The 15425-nt window shown below is 41.3% G+C and overlaps 2 protein-coding genes across 7 annotated transcripts; both read right to left on the reverse strand.

The window, feature by feature from the left end:
- Positions 1-748: 748 nt before the first annotated feature.
- Positions 749-7103, reverse strand: LOC143185230 (transcription elongation factor SPT6). 3 transcript variants are annotated; one of them, XM_076388047.1, is made up of 8 exons: positions 6969-7103; positions 6807-6894; positions 6449-6630; positions 6252-6371; positions 2250-6191; positions 1935-2172; positions 1467-1866; positions 749-1383 (listed from the first exon to the last, which is right to left on the reverse strand). In XM_076388047.1, the coding sequence occupies exons 1-8, from the start codon at positions 7005-7007 to the stop codon at positions 1176-1178; spliced, it is 5217 nt and encodes a 1738-aa protein (XP_076244162.1). In that variant the 5' UTR covers positions 7008-7103; the 3' UTR covers positions 749-1175. The 3 variants fall into 3 exon arrangements, with proteins under 3 accessions (XP_076244162.1, XP_076244163.1, XP_076244161.1); XM_076388048.1 differs by having other exon boundaries at positions 1953-2172; positions 6449-6633; XM_076388046.1 differs by having other exon boundaries at positions 6449-6633.
- A 420-nt stretch (positions 7104-7523) lies between these two features.
- LOC143184954 (uncharacterized) lies at positions 7524-13715 on the reverse strand. 4 transcript variants are annotated; one of them, XM_076387576.1, is made up of 8 exons: positions 13616-13715; positions 13148-13189; positions 12309-13076; positions 10785-12167; positions 9633-10703; positions 8697-9449; positions 8133-8258; positions 7524-8063 (listed from the first exon to the last, which is right to left on the reverse strand). In XM_076387576.1, exons 1-8 carry the CDS (start codon positions 13677-13679, stop codon positions 8050-8052), a joined length of 4221 nt encoding a protein of 1406 aa, XP_076243691.1. In that variant the 5' UTR covers positions 13680-13715; the 3' UTR covers positions 7524-8049. The 4 variants fall into 4 exon arrangements, with proteins under 4 accessions (XP_076243691.1, XP_076243693.1, XP_076243692.1 ...); XM_076387578.1 differs by having other exon boundaries at positions 8697-9281; positions 10458-12167; XM_076387577.1 differs by having other exon boundaries at positions 8697-9281; positions 9633-12167.
- Between the last annotated feature and the right edge of the window lie 1710 nt (positions 13716-15425).

Consider the following 15425-nt stretch of genomic DNA (forward strand, 5'->3'; position numbering starts at 1 on the left):
TGAAAAAATTTCGATAATTATTGTACTTCGAGCAGTAGGGTAACAGGTGTTCTATAATTATTCTTATAAGAGATTTTTAATGGAGGGAGGAGTTCCTTATTTTGTTGAAGTAAATATCGAAATTTAATAAGCGCAATTCGTTTTAGAGTAACTTGTAGAGTTTCATACGCTGTATCAAAGTAAGAATGAGTAACATTGAGTCCATTGTTTTTTGGAAGCAGGGATATTCATGTTTTCAAGCCTGCAACGGTTGCACCGTTTAAAAAAGGCTCATTCTGGATGAATCATGTGTGTCTGCGTCTCCAGCAACGCGTGTACAAATGCGTAGGAAGCTGTGCCCGTTGTGCGACCATACGAACGTAAAAATCTGTTCCAAATATGGTCGAGTCGTTATAACAGGTTTCGATCATTTTAATGCAACGCGCCATACAGACGGTTTTAACTAAAACATGAATTTCATTTCGGATAATTACTTCGAGTTACACTTTCTGCGAAACTTTTTTGAACTGATTAGTTATATAATCATAATTATCTAAATGATGAAAAGGTATTGGAAGTGAGCAAAGGGACATCGTAATTTGTATATATTTAATATTACTAATCTTCCATAGTAAAATATATGTCAAATTTATATCTGCATAGTAATGCAATAATATTAAATAGATCCTTAAATAAAACTTATGTCTGATTTCTAATGAAGGCAGTATTTTTGCGTTCAAATGTCGCGATTTGTGAAACTAAATGGTGATAAGATTGAGCAAACATTTATTTCTAAATGTCGTTTCACTGAGGTAGAATATTCTAAACATTACTTATTCGTAAAAAGAAGAGCTCTCAAGGCTCTTATACATTTGAAAATAAGAAGAATACTTTGCTAAACTGAAATATATAAAATCTACATCCAATCAACTTAATTCAGCTTCATCTTCTTGTCTGATATAACTTAAACATTTTCCTCTTAGACTGCGACAAAAAATTCGTAATAAAGGTTTGGAAAAAAATTGTTTAAAAAAAAATGTATAATTTGTACTCGTAGTAAATACTTCGTATTATAAAAAATTACCTATAATAATGGACGATAATGAAAATCATCCATAATGGTTCAACTTCCTCCTTTCGTTTATCATAGAGTAAATAAGATTAGTCTCAGGTAACCAATTATTTTAGCTAGAACATTAATCCCAACTTTCATCGTACAAGGGAGTACCATCTCCACTCAGAGACATACTCCGAGGACTAGAATTTGTAAATGGAGTTTCTCTAGGAGATTTGTAGGACGGTGTACGACCTGGTGTTCTATTCCGCGGAGTTGTTTTCTCCTTTTGGTTCTCTTGATTTCTTGGCGTTCGTCTAGAGTCATCGTACCTTGGAGTACTACTGCTACTACAATGCGAAACAAATATATGCATTCCATCACTATTTCATCACCGAAAATATAAATTTGAAAATATTAAATCTAAACTTACAATTCTTTGGAAGTAGATTGCTTAGAACGCGCCCAAGCTTCAGCAGCTTTAGTCCAGTTCGTTGTGTCAGACGTTGTGGACACAGGTCTATGAGATCTTGAGGATCTATGTGCATTCGGATTCATTGCAGGGGGAATGGGTTGTAAAAATGGTCCTTGAGCGTGGTTAGGAGTTTGTGGATGATGAGGTGTGTGGTGCGGAGTGTGATAAGGAGTCATAAATGGAGTCTGACCTGAAGGCGTATACGGTGTACTTCCAAACACTCCATAGTTAGTGATACTGACAGCTCCTGGTGTATATGGAGGATAATGTGGAGTTTGATTTGCTACTTTGGATAGGGAATGTAGCATATGATGTGGCATGTTTTGAGCCACTCTCTGTATCGCATCTGGATTCACTCCTAAAATAAAAAGATAATAGACACTTTAGTGATTTAATCTCACAAGAATATAGGAAGATAATAATTACCATTCATTCCTGGAGTACCATTATATGGTGTTCTAGAAGTAATTGCTCCGTGTGGAGTACCAGGTGTGACTTGACCAGGTATAGGATCTCTAAAGTGTTCCTTAAACCAGCGGACTAAGTCACCCACTCTGCTAAACATTTGGCCTCTGTAACGAAATCCTTCTGGTGTCACAGTAACATATTCGTGACGGCAGCGAGTCCTTGGTAAATAAGAAAGTAAAAATTTCCCAGGATAATTCTAGAAAAATGAAAAACAGTAGTTAGATCCCCTGCAAAATAATACAAATATTAAATTAGAGTTTGGAGCAATCTTACTTTAGCAGCTGAAATGATATATGGTATTCCTCCAGGATTCTGCTTCTTCTGTTCTTTCAAAATTTCTTCCGCTTTGTCTTTAATGCCCTCCACATTTGGTTTATAATACTTGAAATCCAAAAGTTCAGTAGCATATGCGGCCATAGGATTAATGTGTCTTGCAATAATTTCATCCAAGTCTTCAAATTCTTCGCCGCCAATCCAGAGACTACGACCTAGAGAGAATGTATTTTCTTTGCCCTCTTCTGTCACATCAATATGTTGGTAAATGTTGTCTGTGACTTTCCATGTCACTGTCAAATGATCAGCTCCTTTACTACTCGGCCTTATTATCGCTTCTCCTTGCTTCACAGTCTGCATTATTTTTTCTGCTTCAGCAAAGCTTACGTTATGGAAGCTAGGGTGAATTATAACACGTTTCACGTAAGTCTGTCTTTGCTGCGCTTTCTTTGTATCCTCTTCATTCTTCTTATCTTTCTCTTCTGCGTCCACATCGTAATGCACATCTCTCTGTTGTCGCCATTCATGATTCTTATCGATAAGGTCACTTGTCTTGCTGGTACATTCGACACTGAATCGGTCTACTTCTATTTTGATTATTCGACAGTGAATCACTTGACCCTCGTGCACTCTTTCTGCTGGGTTAGCAACGTGCTTATCAGATAGGTTTTTCACGTGGATGTATCCTGATATTCCATTATCCAATCTCAAACGTACTCCAGTCGCCTTTCCTGGACAAGCACCAGCATCAAAATGGTTCCAGACTTCAGACAATTCTGGGAAGTCATTTTTCAAACAGAATGGACATTGCCACAAACCAGTCTCGTCGTTTCTAACAGGATTGGCTTGGTCCAACTGTTCTCCCTGAGGTTTCCTGTGACTTATTCCAACAACAGTCGCTAGGACTAATTTTCCAACATAAAATGACTCTGGAGTTTCCTTCGTCAAAATATCGAACAACTTCTCTGTGCTTGGGGGCTGATAGGCCACACGCAGATCCTTATATCTAGAATTCAGTTCAGCTCTTATATCGTAAAGAGTAATGCACTTGTTTCCAAAACCCTGCCTTTCAAGCTCCTCGGCGAATGCATCGAGATCTAAGTCTTTCAGCCTCTCTGGCGATTCAAGAATTTCTTCCAAAGCGCCAGCAGGATTTGCATCTTCGTCGTCGTATTCTAAGGCATCTACGGCCATTTTTCTAGCCCATTCGTACGTCTCTGGATGTACACGGGATCCATCCAGTACTTCTACGTACGCCTCGGTACTATCTCCTAAACTATTTGTATCTATTTTAATAAAGCCAGCACAGTTAACAAATACTTTAGGACCCATGTGACATGCTGTTATAAGTTGCGTTCTATTCTCTAATCTCTGATTGGTCTGCTTCAGGATTTTAAGTAATGCCTGACTCTTTCTAGGGCCCAAGCCACAAACAAATTGTACTAAATTCGCTGTATAAGGTTGCTGAACAGCTCTATTCAAATCTACTCCGACTTCGTTCACGCGATTTATAAACTCCAAGTATAAATTTTCTATCAGATCCTCCTTAGGAAGTTGATCTTGCAAAGGATGATACTTAAGGCACAAAATTTCTTCGTCTATGGTACACAGCTGAGAAAATTCCAGCAAAGGATCTTGCATCCTTCTCGCCAAGGATATAGCTTGCCTCAGCAGTTCTGGATAGTCTCTGAATTCTGATACACCTTTATTACTGTTTGCATAAACTTTGGCAAACTCGTTATCACATATTTCCACTTGGATCATAGGGAATTGCTCGTCCTCTACTAGACTGGAAATACATTCCTTCACGTCTGTCACTATCATCATTGCTTCTCTAGATTCGCCGCTTACTACCACGACGTGTGGTTTCTTCGTGGCAATGAAATTCTTAAGTGCTAATAAATCGGCCGCCTTCATCATTTTCTCGTTATCTCGGAAACTGTTCTTACGTTTTAATAAATGCGGTAGTCTGAGGTAATCGGTGCATTCTCCATCTGGAGAAACTATACAAGCGAAAGCAGCTTGGGAAGGATCAGGTACGTAGGACAGGCCCAATACTCGAATCCCTTTACTAGTGTTCCAATCTTCGTCGTCTTCTTCGAGGAATTCACAACTGTATGGAGCAATTTTAATCCAGTTGTACATTTTACGACAGCAAGCTTTCATAACACATTCTTTTGCTTCTGTTAGGAGATTCATTCGCAATTCCTTCTTCAATTGCGGTATTACAATACGATTTAAAGCTACTTCCACACTGCCAGTTCTTAATGTGTTCCAATCTTGAACACTTTTACTAAATTCATCCCTATAGTACAGTTGCTTTATTTCATCGATGTAATTATTGGTGGTATTTCCTTCTATTACATCGCTAAAGGATAATGTAACAAGCTTGTCTTCGTCTCCAATAATTAATTTTAGAAACTGATCCCCGACAAGATCTCGCACAGGTTTATCTTTAATATATTTTAATCCATAAAGGGGATGGCTTTCATCGATCTCCTTTACTCCCTTTTTTGTTGGTTTTACAGACAACTTTGCTCTTTCCATATACATTTCTCTAACGGATTTACGTACCAGTGGCTCATGTGCCAATTGGATTGCAACCATCAACTGTGCAGCTTTCAGCACTTCGTCAGTTGTGTTGAAAATTGCTGAAGTAAAATCAGTGGCTATTATACTAGGTTCAATTGGTTCTTGGTCTACCTCGTGACGTTGATAGTTGTCTCGTAGATTTTCTGCAAAGTGTTCTGGCGACAGACCAAACCTTTTGGCAAGCCCATCCAAACCAGCTTTTTTACAGATGTAATAAGATCCTTTCCTAACTGGTTGTTTCAATGTGTCTTCTGGCTCTTCCTCCTCGTCATCTACATCAGCAATGTCTTCTGGCGGAGCTTCGCCATTTTCTTCAGCTTCCGCAATTTGTTGCCTCCTTTTCTCAAGTCGAGCTTTTTTCTTTTCTTCTTTTTGCTTTCTGCGAAGGTCTTCTTGCATGGCTGAAACGTCTTGACCATAGTACAGCATGAAATGCTGGTAAACGTCGTTCAATTCTTCGAAAGTCTGAGCACTTTTAAGTCGTTCGATGTCATCGTCTTTAATAACCCGTACGCTATCGGGCAAGGGAGAATCAGGGTTTTTCATAATTTCATCTAACTGGAAGTTTCTCATTTTTTCAAAGAGCTTGAGTAAATTTTCTCTTCTCTGCTGGAGTTGGCACCATTTCGCGTCGAACTTATATATCTTCCATAAGTCGTTGATATTTAATTCCGGCAAAACATATTCCTTTCTATAAAACGAGATGAATGGGACTTCAAAGTTTTGATTTCGCATGAAGTCTAGAGCTTTTTTAATCTTGCCGACTGTTTGTGGACCTTTCTTAGCTCTTTCTTTAGCTTCTTCGTTTAAGTGAGCGTCTTGTATCGAAATTGTTGGCTGACAGAATGCTTGCTTGTATATCCATTCTGCCTCTAAATCTAATTCGTCTGAACCTTCTGCTGTGGGAGTAATCGGAACAGATCGAAGTTGCATACGTTCAGGAATGTCTGTTGTGCGAATTTCATTATCCACATCGGTGAAATGTCCGCGTATAAGTTCACTAGGTTCGTATATTTCGAAAATGCTTTTCTTTGTACTCTTTTTCTTAAAGTGTTTCTTTGATCGTCGTGGTCGATCTTCTATTTCTTCCTGATATTCATCTTCTTCCTCCTCCTCTTCTTCAAATTCATCTCCATATTTCTCGAACTCGTCGAAATCGAAATCGACACCAAAAATATCCTGAGCTTCTTGCAAAGCAGCATCCGAAAAAATTGGCCTTTTCTTCTTTCTTTTCTCGGTTATAGGTACTCCATCACCATCCACTATAAAATCATCTTCGTCTTCACTTTCTTCTTCGTCAAACCCTTCTACTTCAGGCCTGTGACTAATTTCGCTTCTCTCTTCATCCTCCTATAGATAAGAATGAGTACTTTCAGATGTTATTATTTTATTCTAAATTTAAAAAATTACCTCTCCAGATCCTTGAAATAGTTCATTAGCAATGGCATTTCTTTCATCATCTGCTTCTTTCTCTTCTTCTTCTTCAGATTCCTCGTCTTGTATTCTCCTTAAACGTTTAAAACGACGTTTCTAAAAAAAATTTAAGCATGTTTCAGGACTCAGATCAATTAATAAATTTTCTACAGATTTTCTGATTCTCTAGATACCCTTTCAACTTTAACTCCTAAATTCTCTTCAAGTAACTCGTAATCTTCATCTTCCAAACGATCATCAAAGTCTTCATCATCGCTTTTTTTACGTTTCCCAGATCTTTCCGATGCATCACTATCATAACCTTCATTATCTTCAATTGGGTTATCGTCAATAAGTCCTGGTACCTCTCCCTCATCTTCTAAGTATTAAAAACATATAAGTAATACGTATCTTTGCTACTTCCTATACTAAATACTATGAAACTTAATTAAAAATAATCTGAATGTTCTAGAAATGTTTCAAGTTCAACAAATATGGAACTCCCAGTTTAAGTTTTCTATTGCATAAATGTTTTAGTAAACGCTTTTATACCATCATCGTCTTCCTCGTCGTCGCTGTCTTGCATAGCTTTTAACTTTTTAAGTTTCTTCCTCTCGTTAACATCGAGTTCCTCTTCCTCCTGGAATACCGCAGAATGTTAGGTTATACGAAATCCGTGTCTAAATTTCGTATATTAAATATATCAATTCTCACCTCACTCTCTTCTGCTTCAGCATCCAAGTAGTCTGCCATTTCTTTCTTATGATTTTAGTTTTTCGGAAGAACACAACAAGGGATTGCTTAGAAAAAAGAAAACATACACGTAGAGCGGATCTACTTTGCAGGAAGCAGTCGTTGGCAATTGTATGATGTATGACATTGCACAGCTGTTTCATACATGCATAGATTATATACGTATAGATATTATATGTATAAAGGACTAAACGTAGTATGTAGTGAAACACATACGCAAAAGTAACCTACATTACACTTAACCAGAGTTAAATCTACTTAGAATCAAGTATAGATATATAATTAGGTATATTTTAACTTAAGCTAGTTTAATTTGCTTAAGACTTAAATTAGTTTAAGTTACCTTAATGTTAATGCTACGGTAATCTTATAATAACAGAAAGAAGCATTTTGTAAAGGTCAAAACATGGACAGAAAAAATGCTTAGCCATCTAGCGGCGGCACGTACAAGCTAAAACCCATATTTAAAATGCGTAAAAATGATAAAAATCATTTATTTATTAATTTCTTCGGAATTTGAGTATGTAAAATTATTAGAACATCTCCACTATATTCATTATAATATTTTTTTAAAAACAGTTATATCACTAGTCATTAAGAAGCAAAAAATGTTGAATCATTTATTAAAAATATGAACACCAGAAGTATTGAGTTGTACAAAGAATAAAACAATCTACAGAATTTGTTCTACATTTCAGCATTTAATAGAAATACTTTACATTGGTTCAGGATCGTGGCTCATCCACCACTCATGTCATTATCTGTCGATTATCAGCTAACAGTAACCACTGCATAATAGTGTAATTACTTCAAAGAATCAGCGTGTATTCTTCACCAGTTGTCAACATGATTATACAGAATTCCATCATACACGAAGCTATATCCGTGAACAACGAGTAAAATAAATTACGAGCACTTACGTAACTAACGCAAAATAAAATAGCCATCTAAGCAATTCTAGAGTAACTTAAATCTTATCCCACGCAAGAATAACTATTCTTCTTCTTGCTGCTCCATTCTCTTCATCTTTCGTCATTCTTAACTATCCTGCCCAACCTGAAACAATATTCTCATCATGTCTCATCCTGAGTTAATTTATTAAAATTTTAATTTCAGAAGACTTACTGTTCGCACTGCTACTTGCATAAGCTGAGGCACCACTCGAAGACCATGAGCCACTTCCGGCATGGGCCGCTGCTCCACTGGATGCCCAACTTCCGCTGTTCGATTGTCCAAAGGCGGCCCCTGGATCTGAGGAATAAAGAACATTTTTTTTTACTTAGTATATTTAACTCTGTATGTGGGTTTACTTTCCTTATTTTATTTTTAGAACTAATTGCCATCTAGTAACTATGTTACACGATATTACATAACATAGATCGCGTGTCAAGAAAGCGGAAGCTATTTGATGAGACTGAAGATTGCCACTAATTAACACTCAACTCTGATTTATGGTTTATTATGAGAAAGACTTCATCAATCAAGTGGACTCTCGACTCTATTCGACAGCATATCTCGAAGCAACTGTCTGTCGCGTGGGAATTCACGTTCATTCAATTACATCGACTCTCGTCTTCAAGCTCTCCGTTCTTTGACTTTTCACGACAAATATGCATGCATTCTCTGTATAAAGAAACCTGACTTCTCTTCAAATCTCTGTGTAACGAGATAGAGACAAAGTAGACTCACTCGTAGCACCACCAAGCGTGCCAGTTTTGGTGTCAGCTAAGTTGGATGCTTGAGAGCCGCTAATAGCTCCAGAGAATGCACCACTAAAGGCATTCCCCTGTCCAAAAAGTTTCCCAAAGCTTTCTGGACCAATACCAACACCTCCTCCGCTACCAGAACCGCGGTTTGTCGATAAAGTGTTTTTCACGTTGGGGAAACTTCCACTGTTAGTCTGTGCAAAATTTGAGCCTGAGCCAGGCTGTTGATTGGTAGCTGGGAATGAGCCAGAGGTCAAGAATGGATTGGATGCAAATTTATGAGGTCCGCTGCTTTCGTTTGGTTGGGGACCATTGCCTTGATTATTAAGTCCATCAGGTACTCCAGGTACTCCAGGCACTCCAGGCACTCCGGGCACTCCAGGTACCCCAGGTACTCCAGGTACTCCAGGTACTCCAGGTACCCCATGTACTCCAGGCACTCCGGGCACTCCAGGTGCTCCAGGCCCTCCATGAATTGAACTGACTGCACCTTGGATTCCAGCGTTACCTTGAGTTTGTCCTGCACCTGCTATTGTACCTGCCACTGCTCCTGCTACTGCTCCTACTCCTAAAAACGGATTGTTTTTACCAATGGGTTTCGTTGGATCCTCTCCAAAAGGTGGAATATGTTTCTGGTTATCTGGAAGGAAGCTAGGAAGGTGTGCAGGCGCTGCTCCACTAAGGAAAGGATTTCCTTGACCGATTGGTTTTTTGGTAGTTACTTCAGGAACTCCACCTAAATAGTTATAAATAATAAGAAATAAAATAATGAAGACACAGTGAAGATTTTATAAGTTAATACTGGGGAATATTGAAAACTTTGAGTGCCATTAATTTTGAGTTCACTAAAGTGCGCGAGTCACTATATATAATTAAAATGATAGTCAACACGTTAAACTGAATTAAGAGAAATATTTACCAGTGGGAATTGGCACATTGCCACTCAAAAACGGGTTCGATTTGTATGCATCTGCTCCAGGAATTTGATTTGCACCTTCACTAGGTGGAACTAAAACACCAGACGGGCAATAAGTGGCTCCTGGTGGGCAGCTAAGTCCATCAGCTCCAGATCCAGATGGAATCCCCCCTGGTTGCAACGAAGGGTTATATCCAAGAGGTCCAGAGATTTTTTTAGTTGCAGGGTGTCCAGAGTGATCGCAAGATTTAGTTCCACTTTGACCACTTTCGCTGCATCCACTTCCGCAACCTTGACTTGCACCTGAGCAGCCACCTGGGCTACCCGCAGGTGACGTACCAAATGGATGTTGACTTCCTGGTCCTGACAATCCTTGATTATTTCCAGGAGCTATTCCATTAGATCCACTCGGATATGGGGTCTTCGTTGTTCCACCATAGGGCCCAGGTTGGTAAGTAGGAGCGACTGTTGTGGCTTCTCCATGGAGCGCAGGTTGATAAGTGGGTTTCGTAGAACCTATACCAGGTTGAGGTCCAGGTTGATAGCCAGGCTTTACTGGACCAGGTTTAGGGTAAGATCCAGGTTGATAGCTAGGCTTTACTGGGCCAGATTCGGGGTAAGACCCTGGTTGATAGCCAGGCTTTGCTGGACCAGCTTCAGGGTAAGATCCAGGTTGATAGCCAGGCTTTGCTGGGCTAGTTTGAGGATAGGATCCAGGTTGATAACTAGGTTTTGCAGAACCAGATTCAGGATAAGATCCAGGTTGATACCCAGGCTTCACAGGTTGAGTTTGAGGATAGGGTCCAGGTTGAAAGGCAGGCGTCGTACCTCCAGTACTCTGTTGATAAAAGGGAGCCTTGGTAGTACTTCCCACATCATATTGTCCTGTCGGGTACGAAGGTTTCGTGGTTCCAAAAGTTCCAAAGCTGGGTTTCGTCGTTCCAGTTCCTCCATAAGGTGCTTTAGTAGTGCCATGAGGTCTAATTCCTACTGGACTTCCGGGAGCAGGGCTCACATTTATGTAAAATATCTTACTGTCATCGTTCTTGGGTTTAGGATGTCCCTTCCTATTTCCTGGTGTCCCAGAACCAAAAGAAGGTTTGGCAGGCGACGATCCAGGTGAGTATGGTCCGTTTTCAGGATGAGCTTTATTACCTGTATCATAAGGTGTACTTCCATAGGGACTTGCAGTGGTACCAGGCTTAGGGGAGCTGTCTTTGGATCCTGGAGAACTTCCAAATGGAACACCAGGCGCGCCTACTCCAGGAGTTACATAATTAGGCCCGCTCGCAGGGTTTGGTTTGCCTGCTCCAGCAAATGCCCCGCTTACTGCACTTGCAGATGCACCAGCGAATGCGCCCTGTGGTCTTTGAGGATTATTGAATGGTCCTAGATTTCCAGGACCTCCTGGACTTCCTGGACCACCGTATCCATTAGGATTCACTGGGCTTCCTGGTCCTTGGGATCCGTCTGGTCTGCCGTAACTTCCTGCAGCTCCAAGGCCTCCAGAATTGGGTCCACTTCCAGGGCGTGATATTCCTACTCCAACATTAGTGCTTGTAAAAGTAGAACCAATTTGGTTTGTAGGACTCCCTGGTCCTCCTAGTACTCCGCTATGAGGCTGTGGTTTGGGTCCATAATTTTGAGGGGATCCACTTCCTGGCTGCCCACTACCTGGCCCATAAGTTTGAGGGGATCCACTTCCTGGTTGTCCACTACCTGGCCCATAATTCTGAGGGGATCCACTTCCTGGTTGTCCACTACCTGGCCCATAATTTTGAGGGGATCCACTTCCTGGTAGTCCAGAAGAGGGTCCATAGTGTTGAGGAGATCCACTTTGAGGAGATCCTGGCTGTCCATTACCTGGCCCATAATTTTGAGGGGCTCCACTTCCTGGCTGTCCACTACCTGGGCCATAATTTTGAGGAGCTCCACTTCCTGGCAGTCCAGAGGAGGGTCCATAATGTTGAGGAGATCCACTTTGAGGAGATCCTGGCTGTCCACTACCTGGTCCATATTTTTGAGGGGATCCACTACCTGGCTGTCCAGGAGAGGGTCCATAATGTTGAGGAGATCCACTTTGAGGAGATCCTGGCTGTCCACTACCTGGTCCATAATTTTGAGGGGCTCCACTTCCTGGCTGTCTACTACCTGGGCCATAATTTTGAGGGGATCCACTTCCTGGTAGTCCAGAAGAGGGTCCATAATGTTGGGGAGATCCACTTTGAGGAGATCCTGGCTGCCCACTACCTGGTCCATAATTTTGAGGGGCTCCACTTCCTGGCCCATAATTTTGAGGGGATCCACCTCCTGGCTGCCCAAAAGTTGGAGATCCACTAACAGGTCCGTAGGATCCAGGTTTCCCTCCAGTTTCTCCACAATTACCATAAGGTCCACTAGTACATCCTGGTGGAGATCCCTGTGGACTATATCCCACTGTTGGGCTCGTCAAATAGTCAGGAAGTCCTTGCTTCTGAACATTACTGGGTCCACCAAACGGCACTGGAGCTTGTTTCACAGGACCAACACCACCTGAACCTGAATAATAAATTAAACATTCTATACTTTTTACTAACATTTAAACTATACAAAATATTACAAAATTTAAATTCACAATACCACAGAAACGATTAACATTCACGAAAGAAAGATCTTAACGACATCAAAATTCTGGCTGACCTTGGCTGCAGCTCGATCCAGGCTGACCACTGCATCCAGAACCTGTTTGTGGTCCTTTATTCCATCCTCCACCAGGCTGACTCGTTACACCTGTACCACCAGCATTCCAGCTACCAGGTTGTAAATGAGTCCCAAACTGTCCAGGGCTAGAACTCCCTTGTCCTTGACCCCAACTAGGCTTTGGAGTGCTTCCAAAACCAGCATTCCAACTGGATCCAGGCTGCTGACCAGGTCCATGGCTTCCTGGACCCCCACTTCCAGGAGGCCTGTTCCCAGGAGAGCCAAAACTGGGACTCCCAGCTCCTGGATATCTGTCATCGCCTCCCCCAAATGGCGCCCCATGCTGAGGGCTTCCAGTTCCCGTGATTGGTCCACTGGAATCAACTGCGCTCAATTTTTGTACTGTCGAAGATGCAGGCCGCTTTTTGTGTCCATAGTGATGTTCTGGCCTATATTGACCATCGTCACAATCGTCTTCGTCTTCTTCTTCAGGCTCTGTCTCCTCCTCGCTTTTTTCCCAGTAGTCATCGTTCTCCCATTTGCACTGAGAACAATCCTTACCACGGCCACCTTTGCTTCCAGGTCCACCGTGGCTATGGTAGCCATCGTTTGGCTGGTTGCCAGTCAGAGATCCAGGGTTGTCGTAACTGCGAATCCCTTTGTGTCCATCGTGGCTCGGACTCGACCCAGGGAAGCTCCCAGCGCCGGCGAAGGAGTTCGAGCCGCTCAGCGCGGATGCACCTGCGAACGCAGAAGCTGAGGCACTACCTGTGGAAAAGTTTTGTGAAGTCCTTCAAAGTTACTGTGAAATAAAATAGAGTGGAAATGAAATTACGTACTGAATGCTAGGCTACCGCTGCCAGAATTGGTCCCATGGGCCCCTAAGGACAGAGTACACTGTATTACTTTTTATTCGATGAGTCAATGAGTATAAATAGTACGTCGAAGAATGTGAGGACAATTGATGAATCGACGCAAGTCCACAAGACAGTACTGAAGTCGAAAAATGTAAAGGCCAATATCTTGGAAACAAAAGCATACGGCTTAGGTCATTTCGCCTTAAGCTATGTCTCCACTGAAGCAACTATGAGGAACTTCTTATTACTGCTTTATGTATCTTAAAAAAGTCGCTTTTAAATCGAAGCAAAATCCAATTTTGGAACACGAGGCTACAAGAGGCGACAAAATGTTCTTGCTTGTTGCTTCACTGGAGGCTTAGCTTCACAACCACAGAAATATAATTAAATACACGCCTGACGAGACACTTGAACAATACCCCTGCTGCTTAGAAACGATGGATTAATTACCTGAAGCTACCACAACTGCCGTGACCAAGAGGAGGAACCTCGGGGACAGAAGAGTCCCAATCATGTCGAGTTCGATATAGTCGAGCGTTTAGTCGTTCGTCGTGAGCCTCGAGACAGTGCGAAGCGAGTTCTGATCGAATACTTCTATTTATAAGGATACCCCCAACAGTGAAAGGACGTGTTCCACGCGAGAATCATCCTCGACCGCGAAGACGCGCGCCTCGATGTGGGTGGCAATGAAACGATTGTTCAGCTTTTTCTAGCGGACGTTGTCGGTGGAACTTCGCGCGACGATCGAAAAACCGAGCGAAAGACTGGTTCCTTCGCTCGACTGAAGACACTGTCGCAACTACGTCATCACGCTTTAGGAGTTCCTTGGCGAACAATTCCCCTCGCGTTCCCTCTTCGAGGGAGGGATACAGGATCATGCAAATTGGAGCGTCGCGCAATCTCGCTTCAGTCGAATTTACGACGCCCTGCCATCATTATTTGTTTGCTGCGCCTGGCATTCCACTTCGATGATTTTTGTTTTTGCTATCTGAACTTCTGCCCACGCTTCTGCAGCGATTGTTCGTTTATTTCTGGACACCTGCGGATGGGAATTGCAATCAGAAAGATATTTGCATGAGAAAGTGATGGAATTTTTGGAGAGCTTATTATAAATTGAAGTCTACAATTTCTCAAACTTAAACAATTGTAAATCATTGCTGTTTGTTTTAGTCTATGCTTCCCACAATTTCATAATTATGGTAAATAGACTCTCATATAATTGAAGGGGAGCTTAACAATGGTTTAGTGAATAGCAGCGCGCCTGGAATTTAGTTAATCAGTCACTAATTAAAATTTTGTCTATACAGACAGAGTTCCACGGCAATCAAATGAATAAAAATGAGCATAAATGGCGTTGCTTGAGAATGCTAAACAGGACATAAATTTCTTTGGTGTTGAAGTCCTCGTCTAGGATCGTCGAATATGTAATTCACAAAATTTATGATCGAACGCCCTGCGATTATGACCATGATTCTTCGAAGTCGGTGACATCAACGGGAGTTATAATAATGTTATCGACAATCGTCGCGAGCGTTGGAGGAGTGGAAGTGGTAATTTCGATGCTCGGTTAAGAGGCAACGCCTTCCTCGCTGCATAGAAAGAATCCGATTTATCGATGGAATAAAGCAATATGACTCTACTTTTTTCCCCCAGGCCGTAAAGAAGAAGACAAAGAATCATTGTGTAATAATGCTGCATGATCGAAGAATTATTTATAGACTATACGCTTCGTTAACGGAGTTCCTTCAGGCGTCGATATCCTGGACACGAGATCGTATCGCGATTGGGAAAAGCCGCAGACATGTAACTGTTCTATTCTTTCTCAGACTTTTGCGATTCGTGACTTCTTTAATGACGTAAACGTTTTCATCAAGAAAAGTCCAAGGCGTGTATGATTTATCACCTGGAATTTACAATAGAGTTTCAGTCAACTTCTCAATGAAATCAATCAAAGCAGTACAAAGTAGGCATGGATGCTTCAATTGATTATAACAATTTATTAAGAAAAGACTACATCAGCGAAGAAGGAATTTTTATTTTTAAGAAAACTGATGTGTAAGTCTGATTCCCTGAAACAAAAGGAGCTCCTGGAGAAGGAGTTTCAAGGAAGATCTTCTGTATAAGTGACACAAGGAATTGCCATCAATTTCAGATATTTTCCCGCTGGGTATGAGTCGTGATAACGAAGCCCATTTGAATGTCGCGGTTCTCGAATCGAGAAGGAATCGAGAGACAGTTCGGTTATCGATCGTAACGGTGA

This window comes from Calliopsis andreniformis, chromosome 10, assembly GCF_051401765.1.
Source record: "Calliopsis andreniformis isolate RMS-2024a chromosome 10, iyCalAndr_principal, whole genome shotgun sequence".
In the NCBI taxonomy this organism is placed as follows: domain Eukaryota; kingdom Metazoa; phylum Arthropoda; class Insecta; order Hymenoptera; family Andrenidae; genus Calliopsis; species Calliopsis andreniformis.

Coding starts and splice junctions, on each gene's coding strand:
- LOC143184954 (XM_076387574.1), bottom strand. CDS start 13,679: ATGATTGGGACTCTTCTGTCCCCGAGGTTCCTCCTCTTGGTCACGGCA. Junction 9,450..9,632: donor CAATGTGCCAATTCCCACTG/GTAAATATTTCT, acceptor ATAACTATTTAG/GTGGAGTTCCTGAAGTAACT. Junction 8,259..8,696: donor CACGCTTGGTGGTGCTACGA/GTGAGTCTACTT, acceptor TTTATTCCTCAG/ATCCAGGGGCCGCCTTTGGA.
- LOC143185230 (XM_076388046.1), bottom strand. CDS start 7,007: ATGGCAGACTACTTGGATGCTGAAGCAGAAGAGAGTGAG. Junction 2,173..2,249: donor ATATCATTTCAGCTGCTAAA/GTAAGATTGCTC, acceptor TCATTTTTCTAG/AATTATCCTGGGAAATTTTT. Junction 1,384..1,466: donor CAATCTACTTCCAAAGAATT/GTAAGTTTAGAT, acceptor TTCGCATTGTAG/TAGCAGTAGTACTCCAAGGT.